Source organism: Mauremys mutica, chromosome 17 (assembly GCF_020497125.1).
Source record: "Mauremys mutica isolate MM-2020 ecotype Southern chromosome 17, ASM2049712v1, whole genome shotgun sequence".
NCBI lineage: Eukaryota > Metazoa > Chordata > Testudines > Geoemydidae > Mauremys > Mauremys mutica.
In genome coordinates this window covers 13916251-13938713 of record NC_059088.1, presented here as the reverse complement: position 1 = coordinate 13938713, position 22463 = coordinate 13916251, and the positions used below count along the sequence as shown (strand labels likewise).

The 22463-nt window shown below is 54.2% G+C and overlaps 1 protein-coding gene across 4 annotated transcripts; it reads left to right on the top strand.

Moving 5' to 3' along the window:
• The first annotated feature begins 9765 nt into the window (after nucleotides 1-9765).
• Nucleotides 9766-20699, top strand: LOC123352168 (interferon-inducible GTPase 5-like). Of its 4 annotated transcripts, XM_044991956.1 has the most exons (3): nucleotides 16833-16979; nucleotides 17882-17908; nucleotides 18621-20699. In XM_044991956.1, exon 3 carries the CDS (start codon nucleotides 18631-18633, stop codon nucleotides 19798-19800), a length of 1170 nt encoding a protein of 389 aa, XP_044847891.1. In that variant the 5' UTR covers nucleotides 16833-16979; nucleotides 17882-17908; nucleotides 18621-18630; the 3' UTR covers nucleotides 19801-20699. The 4 variants fall into 4 exon arrangements, with proteins under 4 accessions (XP_044847890.1, XP_044847891.1, XP_044847889.1 ...); XM_044991955.1 differs by lacking the exons at nucleotides 16833-16979; nucleotides 17882-17908 and adding an exon at nucleotides 9766-10185; XM_044991954.1 differs by lacking the exon at nucleotides 17882-17908.
• The last annotated feature ends 1764 nt before the right edge of the window (nucleotides 20700-22463 follow it).

Sequence of the window (22463 nt, the reverse complement as noted above, 5' to 3'; positions counted from 1 at the left end):
TTTAGATGAAGAGGTATTGAAACAAGGATTTGGTTTTAATTAAAAGCATCTTTCTGGCTTTTTTGGCTGCAAAATCAGTAATAATAATGTCATCGTATGACAAAGACAAAGTGATGTCTTGTTTGATTGCAAGAATAGCAAGACCAGTCAAGTGTTCCTGACTCCTGGTAGAGCGGAGAGAGTTTTTAATGAGCTTTAGTTTTGAGAAACTCCGTTCGCCTGATGCTACTGTTACAGGAATTGTCAGTAGAATACGAGTGGCAATGTACACATTGGGATATATGTCAACAAGTTTGCTGGTCTGAGTAAACTGTACAATGTCCATTATCGATTTTGCATGTGGCAACACTGATGACAGTGTCCTCAATTCTTCATACAGTTCAAGTCCATTTAAATCAAAACGATCGCCATGCTTCAGGAGGCTCTCTAGGTCAGGGGTTCACAATGCGGTGCCTGCGGGTGCCATGGCGCCCGCAGGGGCCTCTCAATGCACCTGCGTACTGGCTGGCGGACGAGCATCCGCCGAAATGCCGCCAAAATTCGGCGGCATTTCGGCGGCGACGCCTCTGGATGATGCCGCTTGCCGCCGATAAGCAGCGTCATCCAGAGGTGTCGCCGCTGAAATGCCGCCGAATTTCGGCGGATGCTCGTCCACTGCCACGGTGAAAGGTTGGGGACCACTGCTCTAGGTTCTTGAACTTTGTCATTAGTTGCTCTTGTTTTCGTATTTCATTGAATTTAGTCCTGCTCAGCCCGCTACCAGCTGAGTGAATGGAACCCCAGGCCGACAGCGGGTTGAGGGCTCAGCCAGGGTATCAGCCGCCAGCCTGCTCAGCCCGCTGCCAGCCTGGGGTTCCTTGGGGGTCCCCAGGCCAGCAGTGGGTGCTGAGTGGGGCCGGCAGCCAGGACCCCGGCTGGCAATGGGGCAGCAGCCAGAATCCCAGAGCAGTGGTGGGCTGAGCCGCTCATCCTGCCGCTGTGTGCCATCAAAAATCAGCTCGCGTGCCACCTTTGGCACGTGTGCTGTAGGTTGCCGACCCCTGCTCTATACATTAGTAAGGAGAGGAGCATATTACAGTTGTTGGAGGGCTCTATTTAGCAGTAACAGAGCTATAGGAAAGTCAGTCAACATTTTTGTTTCTCTGATGAAAACTGGCCCACTCCCTTCCCCATACCACACTTGTCACAAATAATTGTCAACAACTTAATTTTCTGTTTTTGGCTAAGGTATTGATTTAAAAAAAATATTGAAATTTAATTCAGGATTGTTAGCAAGCTCTTTTGACAAACAAAGTTGTTAAATGACAATCTAAATGGCAACACAGCAGTGCTTCCATGCTTGGCTCACCCCCCAGCCTGCTGGTCCAACAGCTGCAGTACAGGAGGAGATAGGTGGAAAACTGCAGGACCCCCAAATCCACCTCTTGGGGTGCAGAGTGACAACAACAGCAGCAAACCCTCAGGTCCTATCACACACCAGTTGGCACCACTGCCAGCCCAACGACCATGGTGAAGTTAGCACAGCATCTGATCTCAGGGACGGGGCTCCCATGGAGCCACAGCAGCGCATCCTGCCCTGTGCAGCTCCCTCAGGATGAGATGGATCGCTGGCAGCTGCCAGCCCACGGGAGAGACGCGCTCCCCAGCTAGGGTGACCAGATCCAGGGTGATTTTATAGGGCCAGTCCCGATATTTGGGGCTTTTTCTTATATAGGCACCAATTACCCCCACCTAGGGTGACCAGACACCAAATGTGAAAAATCGAGATGGGGAGTGGGGGTGGGGAGAAATAGGAGCCTATATAAGAAAAAGACCCAAAAATCGGGACTGTCCCTATAAAATCGGGACATCTGCTCACCCTACAGGTGAGTTCCTTCCCCCTCCCCTCCCCAGAGACCCCAGCAGCCAATCCCCCCCCCCCCCTCAGCCTGTGCTGTATTCAGCTCTCTCTAGGACCCAGCAGCCTGCTCTTACATGCTCCACTGCTTCCCATCTGTCCCGGCTCCAGGTGTACGGACACATTTCGAAACCCTCCCGTTTTGCAACCGGTTGCAGTTTCTGCCGCACAACTTAACCATCTGGGCTCCTGCTCAGGACTTGCTGCCGCCTGATCCATGGGGTTGCAAATCTGGAGGGATGGGGTTTGTGGTCGAAAACACTCACATTCTGCTTCCTCCTGGCTAATGTGCCAAATTGACCTATTGGATGATTGAGGTGCACACTTCCACTCATTTGTGTGTGAATACGTGAAAAGGGGAGGTAAGGTTTGTGGGTACAGCGCATGCCCCAGACCCCAAGGTGATAACCAGAGTGGCCCCATTCATTTTTTCCACTGGCTCCCTCCTTGATTATTTCCAGTGACTTGGCTGCCTATGCACCTGTCACTGGTCCAGGGATGGTTGCAAATCTGGAGGGATGGGGTTTGTGGCTGAAAACGCTCACCATCTGCTTCCTCCTGGCTAATGTGCCAAATTGACCTATTGGCACATTGGTCTGGGGGGTTCTGCGTTTTCATTTAATTTTAAATGAAGCTTCTTAAGCATTTTAAAAACCTTATTTTCTTTTTATATACAACAATAGTTTAGTTATATATTATAGCCATAAAAAGAGACCTTCTAAAAATATTAAAATGTATTACTGGCATGCGAAACCTTAAATCAGAGAGACTAAATGAAGACTCGGCACAGCTCTTCTGAAAGGTTGCCGAACCCTGATCTTTTGGATGCTTGAGGCATGCTCTTTCACTTTTTTGTGTGTGAATATATGAAAAGGGAGGTAAGGTTTGGGGGTACAGAGCTCCCCTGACCCCAAGGTAATAACCAGAGTGGCCCCATTCATTTTTTTCAATGGCTTCCTCCTTGATTATTTCCAATGACTTGGCTGCCTACACACCTGTCACTGGTCCAGGGTTGGCTGTGCCCCTGTCACTGGTCCAGGGATGGTTGCAAATCTGGAGGGATGGGGTTTGTGGTCGAAAACACTCACGATTTGCTTCCTCCTGGCTAATGTGCCAAATTGACCTATTGGATGAGTGAGGTGCATGCTTTCACTGTTTTGTGTGTGAATACGTGAAAAGGGAGGTAAGGTTTGGGGGTACAGAGGACGCCCCTGACCCCAAGGTGATAACCAGAATGGCCCCTTTCATTTTTTCCACTGGCTTCCTCCTTGATTATTTCCAGTGACTTGGCTGCCTATGCCCCTGTCACCGGTCCAGGGATGGTTGCAAATCTGGAGGGATGGGGTTTGTGGTTGAAAACGCTCATGATTTGCTTCCTCCTGGCTAATGTGCCAAATTGACCTATTGTATGAGTGAGGCGCACTCTTTCACTCGTTTGTGTGTGTGTGACATTATTGATATAAACTGGGACCATGTAGAACATGGTTTGCAACCAAGGTCCTGTAGTGGCACCAAATCTTAGGTAAAGGTGGTCATATACGGTGGCTAAGACCAGGTTATGGGTTGGTGGTTATGATTATGCTGTCTGTATCATTTTGTAGTTGAAGTTATAAGTACTGGCTCTGTACTGTCTGTATTTGTATTTGTGCTCTGCTTCTGGGTGACACCGCAGACAAGTTGGTGTTAGCTCTGATAAGTTCGCTTGATGGCCTATTAAGGACTATCAGCTACACAATCGACCCATGGAGAGAAGGCAGATACGCCTTGTAACTGAGCAAAGTATGCAGGGACTTGCCCATGTGACTCTAGACTCCATTTTGTTCCACAGTAAGGACAATGTAATGTTCCACAGTAAGGACAAAGAGGTTCTTACACCTGGAAAAGCCTATATAAGGCTGATGCCTCTTCTCCATCTTGTCTTCAGTCCTGCTTCTTACCTCTGGAGGGATTTTGCTAGGAAATGAAGCTCTACACAAGGGACTAGTGACCCATCCCAGTGGGGCATGTTCTCCAGAGACTTGATTTGAACCTGCAGTTTACTCCATCACTGTTACAAGCCTGAACTAAGAACTTTGTCATTACTCTATGTAATTGATTCCATTTAACCAATTCTAGCTCTCATCTCTACCTTTTTCCCTTTATGAATAAACCTTTAGATTTTATATTCTAAAGGATTGGCAACAGCGTGATTTGTGGGTAAGATCAGATGTGTATATTGACCTGGGGCTGGGGCTTGGTCCTTTGGGATCGAGAGAACCGTTTTCTTTTATTGGGGTGTTGGTTTTCATAACCATTCATCCCCAGGACGAGTGGGTCTGGTGGTGATACTGGGAGACTGGAGTGTCTAAGGACATTGTTTGTGTGACTTTTGTTACCCAGTGCGGTGAAACCAAAGTCCTTTTTGTCTGGCTGGTTTGGGTTGCCTTAGAGGTGGAAAACCCCCAGCCGAGGGCTGTAACTGCCCTGTTTGAGCAATTTGTCCTGAACTGGCACTCTCACTTTGGTACCGCCAGAACTGCCTCGTCACAGTGTGAATAAGTGAAAAGGGAGGTAAGGTTTGGGGGTACAGAGGACGCCCCTAACCCCAAGGTAATAACCAGAGTAGCCCCATTCATTTTTTCCACTGGCTTCCTCCTTGATTATTTCCAATGACTTGACTCCCTATGCACATGTCACTGGTCCGGGGATGGTTGCAAATCTGGAGGGATGGGCTTTGCGGTCAAAAACGCTCACGATCTACTTCCTCCTGGCTAATGTGCCAAATTGACCTATTGGATGAGTGAGGCGCGCTCTTTCACTCGTTTGTGTGTGAGTACGTGAAAAGGGAGGTAAGGTTTGGGGGTATACCTAAATGCACTCCCCTTCCCCACTCCCAGCCCTATGCATGCTGGCTTGGGAATATCACTACTGTAGTGTCAGCTTTTAAGAGAGCTTCACATGCAGAGCCGTAACTAGGGATTTTTGGCACACAAGGCAAGGAACAGAGGCAGCATGTCTGGCTCTTCCCTATTGGAGGGAAGGATCCACCAACGAATTTCTGCAAAAGAGCCGTATGCGCCGCCCCTCTCCGTTGAAGACGACCAGCGGCACTTCGGCAACGAGTACCACAGTCCCTCTCAGAGGGAAGGACTTGCTGCCGAATTGCCGCTGAAGGAGAGACTTTCTGAGCCCCTCCCTTTCTGTGCCCGAGGCAAGTGCCTCACTCTCCTTGCCCTCGTTACGGCAATAGTCACATGCACCACTTCTAGTATTACAGTAAGTTAAAACAAGCTACAGTACATTGGGACATTAATGCTCTATTACAGTGTTTGCAGTAGCATATTAAAAGCTATAACACTGAACAGACGAGTTAGGGCCGGCTTTAGGAAGTTTGGGGCCCACTCAATTCAAACATTTTCGGCGGGGCCCCAGCAGGGATGACTTTAAAAAAAAGGAAAAAAAGGTGGGGAAAAAAAAGCCTTTCCTTTCTTAGCAACCGGTTCCCTATAAAAAGTTCTGATTTAAGGGATGTGCCAGAATATGTATTTCTGGTACCAATAGGGTTACTATATTTCCAGATTTAAAAATTCCTCCCGGACAGCAATTTAAGAACCAAAAAGTCTGACATGTCCGGGAAAATATGGCTGTATGTTAACACTACCTACAGTTCTTTTTTAAAAAGATGGGACGGAACTAGAAATTAACTCCGCTTCACATGTGTGGGTCCCCGCCACTCCCTGGGAGTGTGCTAGGGTGACCAGATGTCCCGATTTTATAGAGACAGTCCCAATCTTGGGGTCTTTTTCTTATATAGGATCCTATTAACCTCCACCCCATCCTGATTTTTCACACTTGATGTCTGGTCACCCTAGGGTGTGCACATGGGTACCAGCTGCTCTCTTCTCCCATCATTGAAGCAGGTGTGCAGGGTTACTGCCCAGGGAATTGCAGGGCACCAGTGGACATGGGGCTGGCTGCAGGCAGGGCAAGGGGTGCAGCAATGGCTGGAGGCAGGGGTGTGTGGGGTGGGGTGGGCTGGCTGGCTTCAAGCAGGGCCATAGGGGGGTGTGGCATAGATTGGCAGTGCTGAAGACAGAGGAGTGCAGGAATGGCTGGCTTCAGGCGGGGAGGGGGGTGCAGCAGGGGTTGGCTGGAGACAGGGCACGGGGTGCAGGTACAGGGGGTACAGACCACCCGGTATGGTAAGTGCTCCCTCCTCCTCCTCCCTCCCCCACCAGAGTAGCAGCAGCCACCTGGGGCTCCCCTGCTTCCACAGCCCTGGCCATGTACACAGCTGCCGGAGCCCTGGGGAAGCGGCGGGGCTCCAGTGGCTATTTAAAGGGCTGGGGCGATAGAAGCAACGGGGGCCACAGACTTTTTAAGTAGCCCACAGATCCCAACAGCCCTACCCCAGGGCTCCAGCAGTGTGGCAGTGGTGGCAATTTAAAGGGCCCCCAGGCCCTTTAAATTGTCCCCTGGAGAAGCCGGGCCACCCTGGTACAGTGCACTGACTCTTGCCAATACACCAAACCGGGGCTTGGGCGCGGGACCCTCTTAGGGGCAGGGCCCGATTCAGGGGAATTGGTTGAATTATCCTAAAGCCGGCCCTGTCAGTATATCCAGGACATTAGTAGCACACTTTTCCCCCACCAATACCTAGTAGTTGCACTGTCATCTCCCATAGCTACTTAGGTTGCAGCTTTATTGTTAAACCTAAATTGGGAAGAAAGACGACTGATTCAGAACTTGTTTAATGGTTACTTTATTGCTAAAGGCTGTAGTGGGGTGCAGACTTGGAGAGAGGAAGGTTTCTATGATGTAGGCAAGATCAAGTATTTTATCCAAAACCAGAATACGAATGGTGCTGGTCTTCTTGGTGTCTGACCTTGAGCTATTGTCGAAAGTTTGAGGGTGACTCGTCTCCTTCCTTATATTTTGGTTGAGGATTCCATTGATAAAGGGATTGGCCTCAAATACCTGGTTGTAGGACTCTGCCACGGTGTAGTTTTCATCTTGGGTTGCCTGGTCTTAATTATAGTAAAGCATGTACTTTAGTCTTTGTAATTATCTGTTATAACAATGTGGAACTAGCTGTTTTACGGGATGTCTCGATTTCATTCCTGTAGTAACATAACTGGTGATAGGAAAGCAGGGAGAGAGAGAGGTGTGTGCTCTGCAAGGCTGCTGGCCACGGGGCCAATGGGTGTGGGTGGGCTGGGTAGGATCTCGGGAGTCACGTCTCAGGGATCTGCCCCACTACCCAGCACTGCTCCAGCTCTGAGCTGTCTCCACTGCCTGGGACCTCTGGGGCCCCACCTGCCTCCCTGGGGGAAGAGCCACCTGGGACTGGTGCAGAGGCTGGGCCAGTCTCAGCCACTCACAGGGAACAGTCGGGGATGGGGGAGGCTCAGCTGGGTCCTGAGAGAGCCTGGCCCGGGTAGGCTCTGCTCCTGCTCCAGCCTGGCTGCTTCCACCATTCCCAAGAGGCCAGAGTTCTCCTGCCCCAGGACCAGTTCTGGCTGCGCTGCCATCTCAGCCTCGCAGCCACAGTCACCTCCCATCAGGGCCGGCTACTGTGGCTGGGGCCTAGGGTTTGGGAGAGTAGGTCTCTAGGGGGTCTGGGTAGGTGCTGGGCACTGGGGGGGTGGGGAGATCTATGTGTTGGGGGGCTGTCAGTGGGGGAGATCTGTGTGTGTGGGCACTGGGAAGTGTGGGGGGTCTGTGCGGGTCACTGCAGTTGTGGTGGTGGGGGGCACTGGACAGTGAGGGGATCTGTAGGGGGGCTCTGGGTGGGAAGGTGTGGGGCACTGTGCAGTTGTGGGAGGGCTGTGGGGGGTCTTCAGCTGGGGGGCACTGGTCAGTGAGAGGATCTGTGGGGGGGTTCTGAGTGGGTGGGGGAGTGATCTGGGAGTGCACTGGGCAGGGGGGTTTGTGGGGGGTCTCTGGATGGTGCAGCACTGGGCGAAGGGAGTCAGAGGGGTGCAGGGCAGGGGATTTGTGGGGGTCTCTGGGTGGTGTGGCACTGGGCATAGGGAGTCGGAGGGGTGCTGGACAGGGGGTTTGTGGGGGTCTCTGGGTGGTGTGGCACTGGGCGAAGGGAGTCAGAGGGGTACAGGGCAGGGGGTTTGTGGGGGTCTCTGGGTGGTGTGGCACTGGGCATAGGGAGTCGGTGGGGTGTGGGTAGGGGGTTTGTGGGAGTCTCTGGGTGGTGTGGCACTGCACGTAGGGAGCCGGAGGGGTACAGGGCAGGGGGTTTGTGGGGGTCTCTGGGTGATGTGGCACTGGGTATAGGGAGTCAGAGGGGTGCTGGGCAGGGGGTTTGTGGGGGTCTCTGGGTGGTGTGGCACTGCGTGTAGGGAGCCAGAGGGGTGCTGGGCAGGGGGTTTGGGGGGGTCTCTGGGTGGTGTGGCACTGCGGGTAGGGAGCGGGAGGGGTGCCGGGCAGGGGGTTTGTGGGGGTCTCTGGGGGGTGCGGCACTGGGCGTAGGGAGTCGGAGGGGTGCCGGGCAGGGGGTTTGTGGGGGTCTCTGGAGGGTGCGGCGCTGGGCGTAGGGAGCCGGAGGGGTGCCGGGCAGGGGGTTTGTGGGGGTCTCTGGGGGGTGCGGCGCTGGGCGTAGGGAGCCAGAGGGGTGCTGGGCAGGGGGCTTGTGGGGGTCTCTGGGTGGTGTGGCACTGGGCGTAGGGAGTCGGAGGGGTGCTGGGCAGGGGGTAGCATGGTGCAGCATGGGCCCACCCCCAAGGGGAAGAAGCACAATGGCAGTGCAGGGCTGGGCTGGACAGCATGGGGTCTGGCAGCTCCTGGTTTGTAAACAGTGCCCTTGTACTGGGCTGGGTGGAGTGGGGCTGTCCCTGCCGTGCCATGACTCATATCCCATTGCCCCCAGTCAGCCCCTCGCTCTGAGGACTCTGCCCCATGCCTCATGTCCCCATTTCCCCCATGGGGACCCACAAATATGTTTAGCACCGGGCCCACAACAGGTTAATCCGGCCCTGTTTGGGGTGCAGGCTCTGGGATGGAGTTGGGGGTGCAGGAGGGTTGCAGGCTATGGGGAGTTTGAGTGACGGGTGCAGGCTCTGACCTGGGGCAGGGGATTGGGGTACAGGAGGGGGTACAGACATGTGGGCTCTGGGAGGGAGTTACCAAATCAGCACGTTGTATAAGAGAAAGGAGCTGCAGTGATTTCATATAGACATAGAAACTGATAGAAAACACTTTTACATAGTCAAAATGTGAGAGGCAGAGTTGGAGGGAGGGAGGGGGCGTCTGTACAATATTTCCCAGCATTCAGTCTCCTGGCTGGAGCAGTAAGAGCCCTGCAGCACTTGTATAGGCTAGAGAGGAGCTGCGGTGTCTGAGCTTTGACAGTCTAGGAATTGGGCTGCCTGTGCCTTTAAGACCCAGCCCCAGGAACCCGCCCCCTGCTCCGGGGCTGACACCAGCAGAACTGAAAACAGCCTCTGCCCCCCACAGCCCTGACACCCCCAGATCTGCGAGCCCAGCAGGTGGCTCATCCCGAGGGGCCACTGTCCCCCCCACCCCCCCCCAAACGGGGGTTTTGTCCCTGCACAGGGTCTGGCAGTGTCTCCCCCCCCCACCCCGGGGCTTAAGCCCGGCTACCACCCCCCACCCCCGATTTTTCCCCTTCAGCCGCTCTCCTGCCGCTGCCTACAGCAGCTTGAACCCCTCTGGCCAGTAAATTTCTGCCCCCCGCTCAGACCCTGGCAGCCCCCCCCCCCGCTGCAATTTGCCCCCTTGAGCATTTTAAACGCCCCAAAGAGCAGGCAGCAAATCGTGAGTAGAAGTGAGGGCAGAGAGAGGGCAGTGGCGACAGCGGAGGTTACTGGGCATGCTCAGTTCGGGTGCGCATGCTCAGTGCAGCCAAAGTAGCGAATCGGGAGCGGTTCGTGTTTCTGTCGGTACACCTGCAGAGCGGTGCCCCCAGTCCTAGTGGTGCCCTAGGCGGCTGCCTGTTCTGCCTGTGGCTAAGGACGGCCCTGGCCAGTGATTCAGCCGTTGCTTCGACTTGCCTCCTGGTTTCCAGTTCCCCACGTGGTTTCCAGGAAATCCCGGCTGCTCGGTTTCCAAATCCCGATTTTCTTCTCTGTCACCAGGGGCTGAACAATCCGGATCTGACCCATCCACGAGCCAGCGAGCACCTGCTGCTGGCCCTGCCCCGGGGAATTCCTGCGGTTTGGCTCGTGCCGACTTTCCCTTTCTCGCCCGGCAGGAGCGTTATACGGAGAGGCAGCGAGCCGGCATCGTCCTCTCCTCCGCCCGGCCAGGACAGCGGACGCGCCGAGGAGCTACAGGTGAGAGCCCCCTTCCCCGTCCCCGATCTGGGTCGCAGCCAGCGTGTGAGCAGCAGCTGGGATCCCCCCCTCCACCGCCCCCCATCTGAGCTGGCTGCGGAGAGCTGGGCCGGGACCCCCAGTCTGAGCTGGCCGCGGAGAGCTGGGCCGGGACCCCCAGTCTGAGCTGGCCGCGGAGAGCTGGGCCGGGACCCCCAGTCTGAGCTGGCCGCGGAGAGCTGGGCCGGGACCCCCAGTCTGAGCTGGCCGCGGAGAGCTGGGCCGGGACCCCCAGTCTGAGCTGGCCACGGAGAGCTGGGCCGGGACCCCCAGTCTGAGCTGGCCGCGGAGAGCTGGGCCGGGACCCCCAGTCTGAGCTGGCTGCGGAGAGCTGGGCCGGGACCCCCAGTCTGAGCTGGCCGCGGAGAGCTGGGCCGGGACCCCCAGTCTGAGCTGGCCGCGGAGAGCTGGGCCGGGACCCCCAGTCTGAGCTGGCTGCGGAGAGCTGGGCCGGGACCCCCAGTCTGAGCTGGCTGCGGAGAGCTGGGCCGGGACCCCCAGTCTGAGCTGGCTGCAGAAGGCTGGGCCAGGCTGGGAGATGGGCACAGAATCCAAGTGTTTTGCGGGAACGTGTCGGTTTCGATGCGGGACCCGGCTCTGGGTCTGAGTCCTTTAGCTTCAGCCTTTGGACGCCACCAAACAGCCCTTGAAATCCCATCCCCCGGGATACGGACCCGCTGAGCACACGCCAGCGCTCTGCCACCAGAGCCACAGGAACCTGCTTCCAGCAGGGGGGTCTCACACTTCTATGGCTGACACCGAATTGTTGTGCTGAATTTGAAACACTTTGGACCTGGGGTTCCCAGTGTCCGGTGCCCACAAGGAAAGACATCACCAGAGTCCTGCAATTCCCACACTTCCCACTTTGTGTAGCAAATAAATAAACCCATGGAAGAGAAATCAGTGTCCATTCGCTGGGCTCCCCTAGCTGGGATCTGGTGCCCAGCGCTACCGCTCCCGGCAGGGACTGGGACCTCAGACGCCTTGTGATGTGTTATCAGAGAATCACAGGAATATAGGTCAGGGAGGGGCCTTGAGGGGGCATCTTGTCCAGCCCCCTGCACAGAGGCAGGACTAAGTATTATCCACCAGGGCCGGTGTTCGTCTAACTTGTTCTTAAAAACCTCCAGACAGAGATTCCACCAGCTGCCTGGGTAATTTATACCAGTATTGAACTGCCCTTGCAGTTAGGAAGCTTTTCCTATTGCCTAATCTAAATCTCCCTCGCTGCAATTTAAGGCCATTATTTCTTGTCGTGGGCTCAGTGGCTCAGGAGAACAATTTATCACCCTCCTCTTCATAACAACCTTTTCTGTCTGTGGAGACAGTTCTCATGTCCCCCCTCAGTCTTCTCTTCTCCAGACTAAACAACTCCATTTTTTCAATCCTTTTGAAGCTCATGTTTTCTAGACCTTTAATCATTTTGGTTGCTCTCCTCTGGACTTTCTCCAATGAGTCCACATTTTTCCTGAAGTGAGGTGCCCAGAACTGGACCCAATAATCCCAACCGAGGATTTTTCAGTGCAGAACAGAATGGAAGAATTACATCTCGTGTCTTGTTTCCAACTCTTTTGCTAATACACCCCAGAATGATGTTCCCCATTTCAGCAGCAGTGTTACACTGTTGACCCATATTTAGTTTGTGATCCACTAGGACCCCCTGATCCTAAATAATAAGCAACTTACTACATCCAAACAGTAACAAAACATTTGTAAACTTTTGATCCAGATACTTACTAATGGGCTAAGCCAAAGGTTGCTTAGACCCATGTTTTTCAGCTCCAGCGTGGTCAGGCAGGTATTAGCAGTGGCCCCTTTGAGAGTATACTTTTTATACCCTTTAACAAACAGGGGATGTCATTGCCAGTTACTGACTCCAGCGAACAATCAGTCTGAGATCATTCACCCTTATTTCCAGTCTTAATCCAGAGAAGATTTACAACTTCCTTCCTTCCCAACGCCTTTCCTCCGGATCTCGTCCCCTCCTCCCCGCTGACCAGCACCTTTTGTGTTGCACCTGGGTTCACACAGGAGATAGTGGTATGTGGGTGGCAGGTCCGTGTTGGCTTCTTTTCAGAGAGATTTTTTTTTTCTTATTGAAAAACACCTGCAGTCACCTTCTTTTTAGAAACATCCCCTTCTTTCATTACTTATTCTTTGTACCAGACTTCATTCCTTTAGGCCTCAGAACTCATGATGTTCAAGCCCCTCCTCCCACTAGCTAGTCAGGGCCTTTCATCACAACACCCACATATTCTGTTCTTAACCAAACTTAAGCTAATGCTCATTCTTTAATTAATGTTTTTTTTGATCCTACGAGGTCATTGCAAATCTAGTTAAGACCGAGGAGGGGGGGGTGTCTCTTACCAGCCTTCCCATCTCTCCTACACATTTGTATAGTTTGCTCTTGTGCCCTTAACAATGACTCTTAAAAAACCTACCAACTCTTTTCCCCCTCAGACTTGCTTCCCACGGGATCCTACCCACCAAGCCTCTGAGTTTGCTGAAGTTCGCCTTCTTGCCATCTGTTGTTTTTATTCTGCTGTTTTCTCTCCTACTTGTCCTTAGAGTCAGCTCAGCCCAGAGACGTTGGGCTCTGCCCCATGAGGCTTCTCCTTGAATGGTCCCAGGTGGGCCAAGACCCCCTAAGAGACCTCCCTGAAGGCCTTGTCCCCATTCACATCTCCAGTCCTTGGGGATCTTGTGAGGGCTGTAGGAGAAGAGCCCTGGTCCTGCTGGCTTTAGGGGAGAGGTGGTTGGGGGCGTCTGGACAGCAGGGAACCTGGAGGAAGAGCAGGGACATATTCCCACCAGTCACTGCTGCTCCATGGGAAATAGACTCTGTGCATCCCCTTAACTAGCTATGAGGTAGGGAGGGGTAGGGGGGAGGACACACTCTGTGCGTTACCCGAACTGGCCACCAGGTGTCACTGCTGCTCCAAGGCTCACACGCTGCAGGATGGTGTGAAACGGAGCAGGGTCAGTTCAAAGGCTCAGATTTCCAGACGGGTGCAGCACAGCAGCCCCCATCAGGAACAATGAGGATTTCTCTGTCCCCCTGGGGAACAAGGGGAGCTGCTGGATGTGGGTGGTTTGGAGAATCCGGTGAGAATTGTGCGTCTCATGAGTGTGGTGTGTCCGCCCCAGTGGCCGAATGCGTTACCTGCTGTCCACAGCGCGGCTGGGCCGAGTTTGCCCTGCTCAGAGCATCTGCCCCAGCGAGGGACCAGTTTCAGCTCCTAGCTGGATGCACCAGCTCATTCCCTGCCTTGTGCCTGGGACAGGTCGCACTCAGCAGCGGGGACACAGAACTACAGTGTCCCCCCGACAACCAGCGCGTTCTGGGACTCTGGACAAATGTATCCCTGAGAGCCCAGCACCATCCCTGGGAGCAGGGGCTTTGGGGTAATTCCCATGTGCAGAGCATTGCACTGTGGGAAGGAGTCAGTCAGTAGGACGGGCTGAACCATGACTGCCCCAAAGCCGGTGGCTCCTCATCCATCCCGGGAACCAGCTCACAGGGCCCGGCATCAGGGCCGCCCAGAGGGGGGGGCAAGTGGGGCAATTTGCCCCGGGCCCAGCAGGGGCCCCCACGAGAGTTTTTCGGGGGGGAAGGATTCCCCACCTCCAAATTACCGCCGAAGCGGGACCCGCCGGCTGAAGTGCCCCGAAGACCCGCGACGGGGCCCCCCACCGCTGAATTACCACAAAGACCCGGCTGCACTTTGGTGGTGGGTCCCACTTTGCCGGTAATTCGGCTGTGGGCGGTCCCCTCCATGGGTCTTCAGGGCACTTCGGCGGCGGGTCCCAGAGGAGAAGGACCCCCCGCTGCCAAAGACCCCAGGCCCCCGGACTCCTCTGGGCGGCCCTGCCCGGCATTGGGGGCACTGGAGACACCATCCCATGTGTCACTACCAATCCTTGTGACCAGCCTGTGACAGCTGCAGTGTGGGGATGCCAGGTGCTGGGAGCAGGATACCAGCCCCCAATGTTCAGAAATGGCCAGTCAGACCCCAAAAATCATGAGACTTTTTCCAAACTCCACAAGTCTGGCCCCAAATCCTGAGATATTTTTGGAAGGACAATACTGAGGGGTTTGGTGTTCTGGTTTCTGAACTCCCCCTGCCCCGGCGTGTGTGTCACAGACAATGACTGTGCCCGGCTCTCCCAGACCTACAGAGCAGGTGACTCTGGCTCTCCTGGCTGCTGGGTAGAAAGGAGCGTCTAGCTTCTCCCCAGACCCCCACATTATAATTAATTACTTTTGTGCCCCCTGCCCAGCCCCCATCTGCCCCTCCCCCAAGTCCCACAGCCCCTGCTCCTGTGGCTCTGGGGTGGGGGCGGGGAGAGGGTCTTCTCCCCCTCCCCTTCCCAAACACTGCTCTGCCTCCTGAGGGGAGGGGGAGAGAGCTGCCTGTCACCTGCAGCAGCTCTGATTGGCTGCCCTTCCCCAGGAGGTGGGGCAGTGGATAATTCTGATTATGCAACAGTGACACCTGGTGGCCAGTCTGGGTAATGTTTCCTTCGTTAGCACAGCAGTGACTCCCTCTGGCTAATTCGGGTAATGCACAGAGTGTATTTTCTAAGTGGAACAGCAGTGACTGTGCATTGCATGTTACTGCTGCTTCATTAAGTAATAAAATCTGAATTGAGAGCGGGGGGCCTTGGACTCCTGGTTGCTGTTATGAGCTCGATGTCTATAGTTGTTGTGCAATCTTGAGCAAGTCACTTTCCCCCTGTGAAAGGGGGAATCCTGCTCCTTTGAGGTCAGTGGCACAAATCCCACTAGCTCCAGTGGCAGCAGCGCCAGGCTCAGAGAGGGCTGACAGGGTTAAGTCGTATGTAGAAAGCTCTGTGGTGAAAGGCTCAGGAATAGCTCATTATTGGGCAGTAATTCAAGGGCTGTGGGAGCAAGACAAACAGTTCACAAGACAGTGAGAAATCCTGTGTGAGGGGAGCGGAGACCTTAATTTTGTCTTATGATTTAAGAACAAACCTGAGTACGTGACAGGGAGAGTCTTCCCCTGAGACTCAGGCAGGTTTCTGTGATTCCCAGACCAGCCTGGATTCTCTTCACTTTCCGGTTGTCACACAGGTGACTCGGTGCCTCTCACCCTCTCCTTGCACTGTGTGTGCAGTGGGGTGGTTCGTTGTGGGAGGTGTCAGAGGCTGACCGGCCCTTTAAGGCAAGCCAAACTCAGCCTGGCTTGTGAGCGAGCAGCGAGCCCCTGGCTGGGGGTGATGGGGCAACTTAATGATACTTTGTGACCCCAGCTCGCCCAGGGCCAGGAAAACACAAAGATACAAGGGAGGGGGAACTCAGTTGGGGCAGACCCAGGAGAGAGGGCTGTGTGTGTGTGTGTGTGTGTGTGTCTCTCTCTCTCTCTCTCCAGTGGCGAACATCTGGTTAATTATGGAGAACCCAGCTGCAGACAGAGCTGTGGTGTGAATACCGATGCCCCACAATTGTGTCACTCACACAGGAATCCGGCTTTGGTTCTTGGCTGGTCATTCAGCTTAGCAGGGTTCATTTCATGCCTGCGAACCTCTGGCTCCTTGGGATCCTCTTGGAAACCGTCCCCACGGGGGAGCAAGTAACAGCTGGCAACAGCAGGAACCTGTTTTGCTGCGCAGCGGGTGTCTGTGCTGCGCACCGAGTGTGTCTGGTCTGTGCACGGTGGGTCTGTGCCATGCACTGAGCGTGTCTCTTCTCTTCATTGTGGGTCTGTGCCAGGCACCCAACATGTCTGGTCTCTCCACCGTGTGTCTGTGTCACGCCCAGAGCGTATTTAGTCTCTGCATTGTGTGTCTGTGCCGTACCCCAAGCATGTCTGGTGTGTGAACTGTGTGTCTGTGCCCTGCATTGAGCGCGTCTGGTCTCTACACTATGTGTCTCTGCCCAACATTTCTCATCTCTGTATCGTGTGCCTGCACCATGCTCTGAACATCTCTGGTGTCTCCGCCGTGTGTCTGTGCCATGCCCCGAGTGTGTCTGGTCTGTGCATTGTGTGTCTGTCCTATAGACCCAGCGTCTCTGGTCTCTGCACGGTGTGTCTGTGCCCGGCATTGAGAGTGTCTGGTCTCTGCACGGTGTGTCTGTGCTGTGCCCCAAGTGTATCTGCTCTGTGCACTGTGAATCTGTGCCATGGACCCCGCGTATCTAGTCTCTGCACTGTGTGTCCGTGCCGTGCCCCGAGTGTGTCTGGTCTCTGCACCATGTGGCTCGGCCCTGCCCCGAGCGTGTCTAGTCTCTGCACTGTGTGTCTGTGCCATGCACCAGCGTGTGTGTGTGTGTGTGTGAGAGAGAGAGAGTCCTGCTGCTGTCCCCTGCCGGGTATGGGGTGTGTGTGTGTGTTCTATGTCCCCACTGTCACCTCCTGATTCCATGGTGACATTTAGGGCTGGGTGGCCACCTGGAAACGCGCTGGGGGGAGGCACGTATCTAGGCCCTGCTCTGTCCCTCCCCTGCCGGGGTGAGGCCCTGCCCTGCTTCCTCAGCCAGCTGCTGCTTTCACTTTCCCTTGCTGGAGACAGAGCTGGAGCGAGGCCGCAGGAGAGAGCCGGGGGCACAGACAAAGGCAGGCAGGGGGGGCCCCGGCAAAGGGGGGGCAGGAAAAGAGGGAGCGAGGAGCCCACAGATGGTGAGAGAGCAGCTGAGACCCTGCGGGCGAGACAGGGGTGAGCTGTGCCCACAGATCACTGCCCCTTCCCGGAGACCATCAACCCCACCCGAGCGCAGCCCAGCCTGGGGGGAGGTAAGAGATTCCCCCTGCTTGGGATTTTACTGCCTCTACACCTCGAATTCCCCCAACACCCCCCTCTTAGTGGTCATCTGCAGTGTTGCCAGTTTAGCTGTTTTCCAACCCCCCTGTACATTGGCACATCCGCTCTCCTGTCAGTCCCTGGAGAACACGCGGCCTCTGAGCCTCCTTCGCTCCCCCCCGGTGCTGCTGCGTTAGGGGCAGGTGCTAGGCCGCCCTGCAGAGGAACTCGTGCTGGGGACGGTGTCTGGCCTGTGGCCCGCGGGCGGGTGGAGCAGATGGGCCCCAGGACAGTCCCCTTCCGGCTCTGCAATCCATGAATCTGCATTTTTCACCTGCAAAAGTTGCGGCTGAAAAAACTGCGCCCAGCTCTGGTCCCTCAGACTCTCCCTTGGCTTCAGTTGAAATAGCCGGGCAGGCCCCAATTCCGGGGTCCTCTGTTCCTGTGCGCGGAGCTGGGATGGGGTCTGAGAAAGCCGTGCGCTCCCCCTCTTCCTGCCAGGCCTTTGGGGCGAGCGAGAGCAGCCGCAGGGCTCCCCACGGCTCCTCTGAGCTAGAGAGCAGCCAGGGGAGAAGGCCGGGTCTGCGCATGGCTCTGCCTGGTCACAGACGATAGATCAGTGGTCCCCAATGCGGTGCCCGCGGGTGCCATGGCGCCCGCCGGGGCATTTATGTGCACCCGCCTAGTGCCCAGCAGGGGAGAGAAGCCAGGGCCCCGCGCCTGCCGGGGACAGGGTGCTGCAGGCACCAGGGTTCTCTGTCCTTGTGGCCTCTCTCAGGCTTCTGTCTGCACTGCCCAGAACTGCTGCCAAAAAAAAAAAACCTCTCCGCCTCTGCAGAATGGACCGAATGTTTATGATATTTATTTTGTAAAAACGCCTTAATTTTCCTCACAGGTAGATAAAAAAGAGCAAATTCCCATGGGAAGGTGAAAGCATAACTGCCAAATAATTTAATTAATACCTTTTACATGTAAAATTACCTTTATTATCTTATGGATTCATATATTCTGTAATATTAAATAGGACGTTTTTCGCATTATTTAATGTACAAATACAAAATAAGCCTTGAAAAATTGTGGGCGCCCACCACACTCTTCTGAAAACATGAATGGGCTGCTGGCCACAAAAAGGTTGGGGATGACTGCGATGGATTGTCCCCGTCAGCAGCAGTGCGCTGGGCTGGCTCGAAAATGTCCCTGCTTATTTCCAAGAGTTCATGGGAGCTGAGATCTTGTGAAAATTCTCACCTGTGGGTCTGTGCAGCGCTCAGAATAATGGAGGCCCTGATCTCAGCCAGCGTCTGTGCAGCACCTAACATAATGGGGGCCTTGATATTGGTCGGGGTATGTGCAGCGCCTGGCACAATGGGGTTCTGATCTCGGTCAGGGTTCCTATGCCCTGTACTAAAAATAATAAATAATGATTAAAACCAAAGAACTCCCATTTTTTCCACACTGCCCCTGCCTCATTCAGTGCATGGGTCGGATACACAAGGGGCAGAGTTAAGGTTACATGGGCCACCATAAATGTGCCGTTTCCTAACTTTTGAGGGCTTGACACAGCGCTGTCAGTGCAGGATTTTCCGGAGGAAGCCTTGACTAGGAGCTGAAATGTTTCTTCTTCTCTGCCACAGACTGAGCACCATGGCTCTCGATGAGTTCAGAGCCGCTATCCACCATGGGAACCTGGCAGATGCGATTTCTAATGTGCAGCAGAGAACACCACAGTCGTTTAACAGCCACACCCTCAGCATCGCCGTCACGGGGGAGTCGGGCGCTGGGACGTCCTCCCTCATCAACGCCATGCTGGGGCTACGTGCTGGTGATGAAGGCGCTGCTGAAACCGGGATGCTCGATACCATGACGGAGCCGATGGCTTATCCAGATCCCTTCCTTCCAGGCGTCACGTTCTGGGACCTGCCAGGGGTGGGCACGTCCTATTTCCCTCTAAACACCTACTGTGAGCAGCTCAATTTGAGCCGATTCGAGTTCTTCATCATTGTCGGCTCCCAGCGCTTCCGCTCCGAACACGCCAGGCTGGTCCGTGAGATCCAGAGAATGGGCAAGAGGTTCTACTTTGTGCGCGCCAAAGCCGACATGGACCTGGACGCTTCCAGGAGGCAGCGTCCCTCCAGCTACAACGAGGAGAGGATCCTGCAGCAGATCAGGGAGGACTGCAGGGGAGGCCTAGCAGCTGAAGGAGTGGGCCACCCAAAGGTTTTTGTCGTGTCCAGCTGGGAACCCAACCGCTACGATTTTCCCCTCCTGCAGCAAACTTTGCAGACGGAGCTGCAACGCCTGAAGAGACACGCCTTCCTGCTTAGCCTGCCTGCTGTCGCCTCGCCCATCATCAACCAGAAAAAAGCCACCCTGAAGGGGGAGATTTGGAAAACAGCCCTTTTCTCATGTCTTCTCGCTGCCATTCCTGTCCCAGGCCTCGCTTTCTTGTGCACCTTCTTCAGCTTCAGGAAACACCTCTTCCAATACTACAGCAGCTTCGGCGTGGACGACAGGTCCCTCTCTGCTCTCGCCCGGCAGGTTGGGAATCCCACGCGGGAGCTGACGGCTGTGATGACGTCCTTGGGAACGACTCCCGTGACGGCTCTGAAGCTGTTGTCAGATTCGGTGGGGGCTGCCGTGATGGTAGCGGAATATTCGTGGAAGCGCCTCCCCATATTTGGTGCCATGGTGTCTGGAGGGGTGGTGCTGGTTACCACGTCCTTCATGCTGCGGAAGTGTTTGGCCTCTGTAGCTGACGACACCCAGCGGGTTCTGAGCAAAGCTCTGGAAGCAGAAAGGGAAAAAGCCAGCTAGGATTTGGTGTTGCGTTGGCTGAGCCTGCTGCTGTCTAGGACTTCAAGCAGGAAAGATTTATGCTTCTCCATCCAGGAGTTGCATGTGTTGGCCAAAAGCCTAGTGGGAAGAAATTGTCTCAAGTAAAATTTTGCTTATTTTGCCTTATCCTCCATTTTGCCAGCTTCGAATTAGTACAAAGAAATTGTTCTGAGTTTATTTTTTGCTGATTGTGTTAACATTTGTTCTTAGAAGGATAGAAGTTTTCTGGCCGTAATTGCCTTATTTACTGTGTGGTGTGAGTGAAGAATGGATGGTAATTAACTGAGATAGGACAACTGGGCCGGATGGTCAGGAAGGGGGTGGAAGTAGGGTGACCAGGCAGCAAGTGTGAAAAATCGGGACAGGGGGTGGGGGGTAATAGGAGCCTATATAAGAAAAAGACCCAAAAATCGGGACTGTCCCTATAAAACTGGGACATCTGGTCACCCTAAGTGGAGGAGTCAATAGACACCAACTTTAGGGTCAATCTCTCGGACGGCAGATTGACGACCCTAAAGCAAAGGCAAATGCCCCAAGGACGAGATAAGAAACAGCTGCGGATCCTTCCAGTAACAATTCACACTAATGCTAATTAAGAGCAACCTTGACTACCTTGTGATTGACAGCCCCGGTGTGACACAGCAAGTTCCATAGACTTGTCTGGGAACTTATCGCTCTAAAAGAAGGGTGTATCGCCATGGGACTTGGGTTCGTTCTGCATCAACATCGGAGCTTCGAACACATTTGACCAGCTCCCCTCCCTTGTGTGTAGGTTCAGCAGGCCACTGGAACTGACCGAGCAACACTAAGGACTGGTAAGTGTGTGTGTGTGAGAATGGAAGCACATGCTGATTTTAATACTTAAACTGTACTCTCAATAAACGTGGCATGTTGCCTTATCCCCTTTAAAAGATTCCGTGTGATTCCTATAAGCATAACCCATGTTCAGTTCCCATAAACCATCTGGGGCGTCGCTGCACACCAGTCAAAGCGCCCATAATGAAGGAGACAGGCTCAGCGACAGCTCAACACTCCTGAGGTTTTACCCCACAAGGAATGAGGCAGCTTCCTCCTGGACATTCATACAACAAAAATAAAATTACACTGAATCAGGTTCTATCAACCTCGGTCCCGCTGGGCTCCTCCATCACTTCAGTATCTGAGCACCTTACAAACGTGAATGGACCAGATCCCCGCACTGGGGCAAACCAGCTAGGGTCAATCGGCCGTAGCTCCATTGGAGTCAATGGGGCCAGACCCCAGCTGGGGTCAATGGGCCGTAGCTCCATTGGAGTCAATGGGGCCAGACCCCAGCTGGGGTCAATGGGCCGTAGCTCCATTGGAGTCAATGGGGCCAGACCCAGCTGGGGTCAATCGACTGTAGCTCCATTGCAGCTTAGAAGCTGAAGGCCTTGTCCTCATGCAAAAGTTTTTCGGTATAACCTAAGGCAGAAGCGTTGCTTTTTTTCGTTTAGTTGATGTCACTTGGGAGGGGGGTTAAGCTGAGCCGGAGAATGTCACTGTTCTACCAGCACAAGAGCATCCCTGGGGCAGGAGGTTAGAGCAGCGGACCCAGTACACCTGGCCTTTGAAGACAAGGCCTAACAGCCTCATTAAAATCCTTCCCTTGGAATCTGGTCAGTTGCATTTAGCTGCAATGCTGGGGCAGTGGGTTTGCTGCGTGTGTAGTTTGTCATGCTGACCAGTATCGTCTGGTTGTTTCCTTGCACTTTTTCTTGGCCTGTTTGTTGACTCTACCTATTGCCAATAGTCTTACACTCTAATGGGAGGGCCTGTCTTTGTGTTAGAGCTTCGTACAGCGCCTGGCACAATGGGGCCCTGGTTTCCATTTGCTACCATAAGACAAACAAGTCACAATAATTGGCCGGGGACCGTGTGCCTTCACCCTATAAACGGACTGATAGTCAGTATGGATTCTAATCACAGCGTCTTGCGATCATGTGACGCTTTATTGACCTCAAGTATCAGAGGGGTAGCCGTGTTAGTCTGGATCTGTAAAAGCAACAAAGAATCCTGTGGCACCTTATAGACTAACAGACGTTTTGCAGCATGAGCTTTCGTGGGTGAATACCCACTTCTTCAGATGCAAGACTGAATGTGAATACCCACTTGCATCTGAAGAAGTGGGTATTCACCCACGAAAGCTCATGCTGCAAAACGTCTGTTAGTCTATAAGGTGCCACAGGATTCTTTGTTGCTTTTATTGACCTCAGTCACTCCCTACACAGCTGGGAATGTGCACCCGTCTCTAGAGCCCCGCAAATCCGGAGGGATCCGCTAAATATCTTGGACCATTTTTGCGATACCAGGGTTGATGCGAATACAAATTTTGTATCTGCACAGGGCTCTGACAGTAAAAGCTGCGTGGGCAGCTGTGAGGAATCGTGGTGTGGACCCTCCACCTGCCCTGGGCAGGGGGCCTGGGGGGCAGGGTTCAGGGACGCTGGGCGAGGGATGCTCAGGCCTCCCGCCGAGGCAAGTGGAGGGACCCAGGCTCCGCACAGCTGCCAGCGCAGCTCTCCCCGGCCCGGCTCCGGTGGCTGGGGGAGGGAGGGGGTCGGAGCTGCAGCCTGGCCATGTTATCCTTGTAAGAAGCACACGGGATCTTTTTCAGGGGAAAA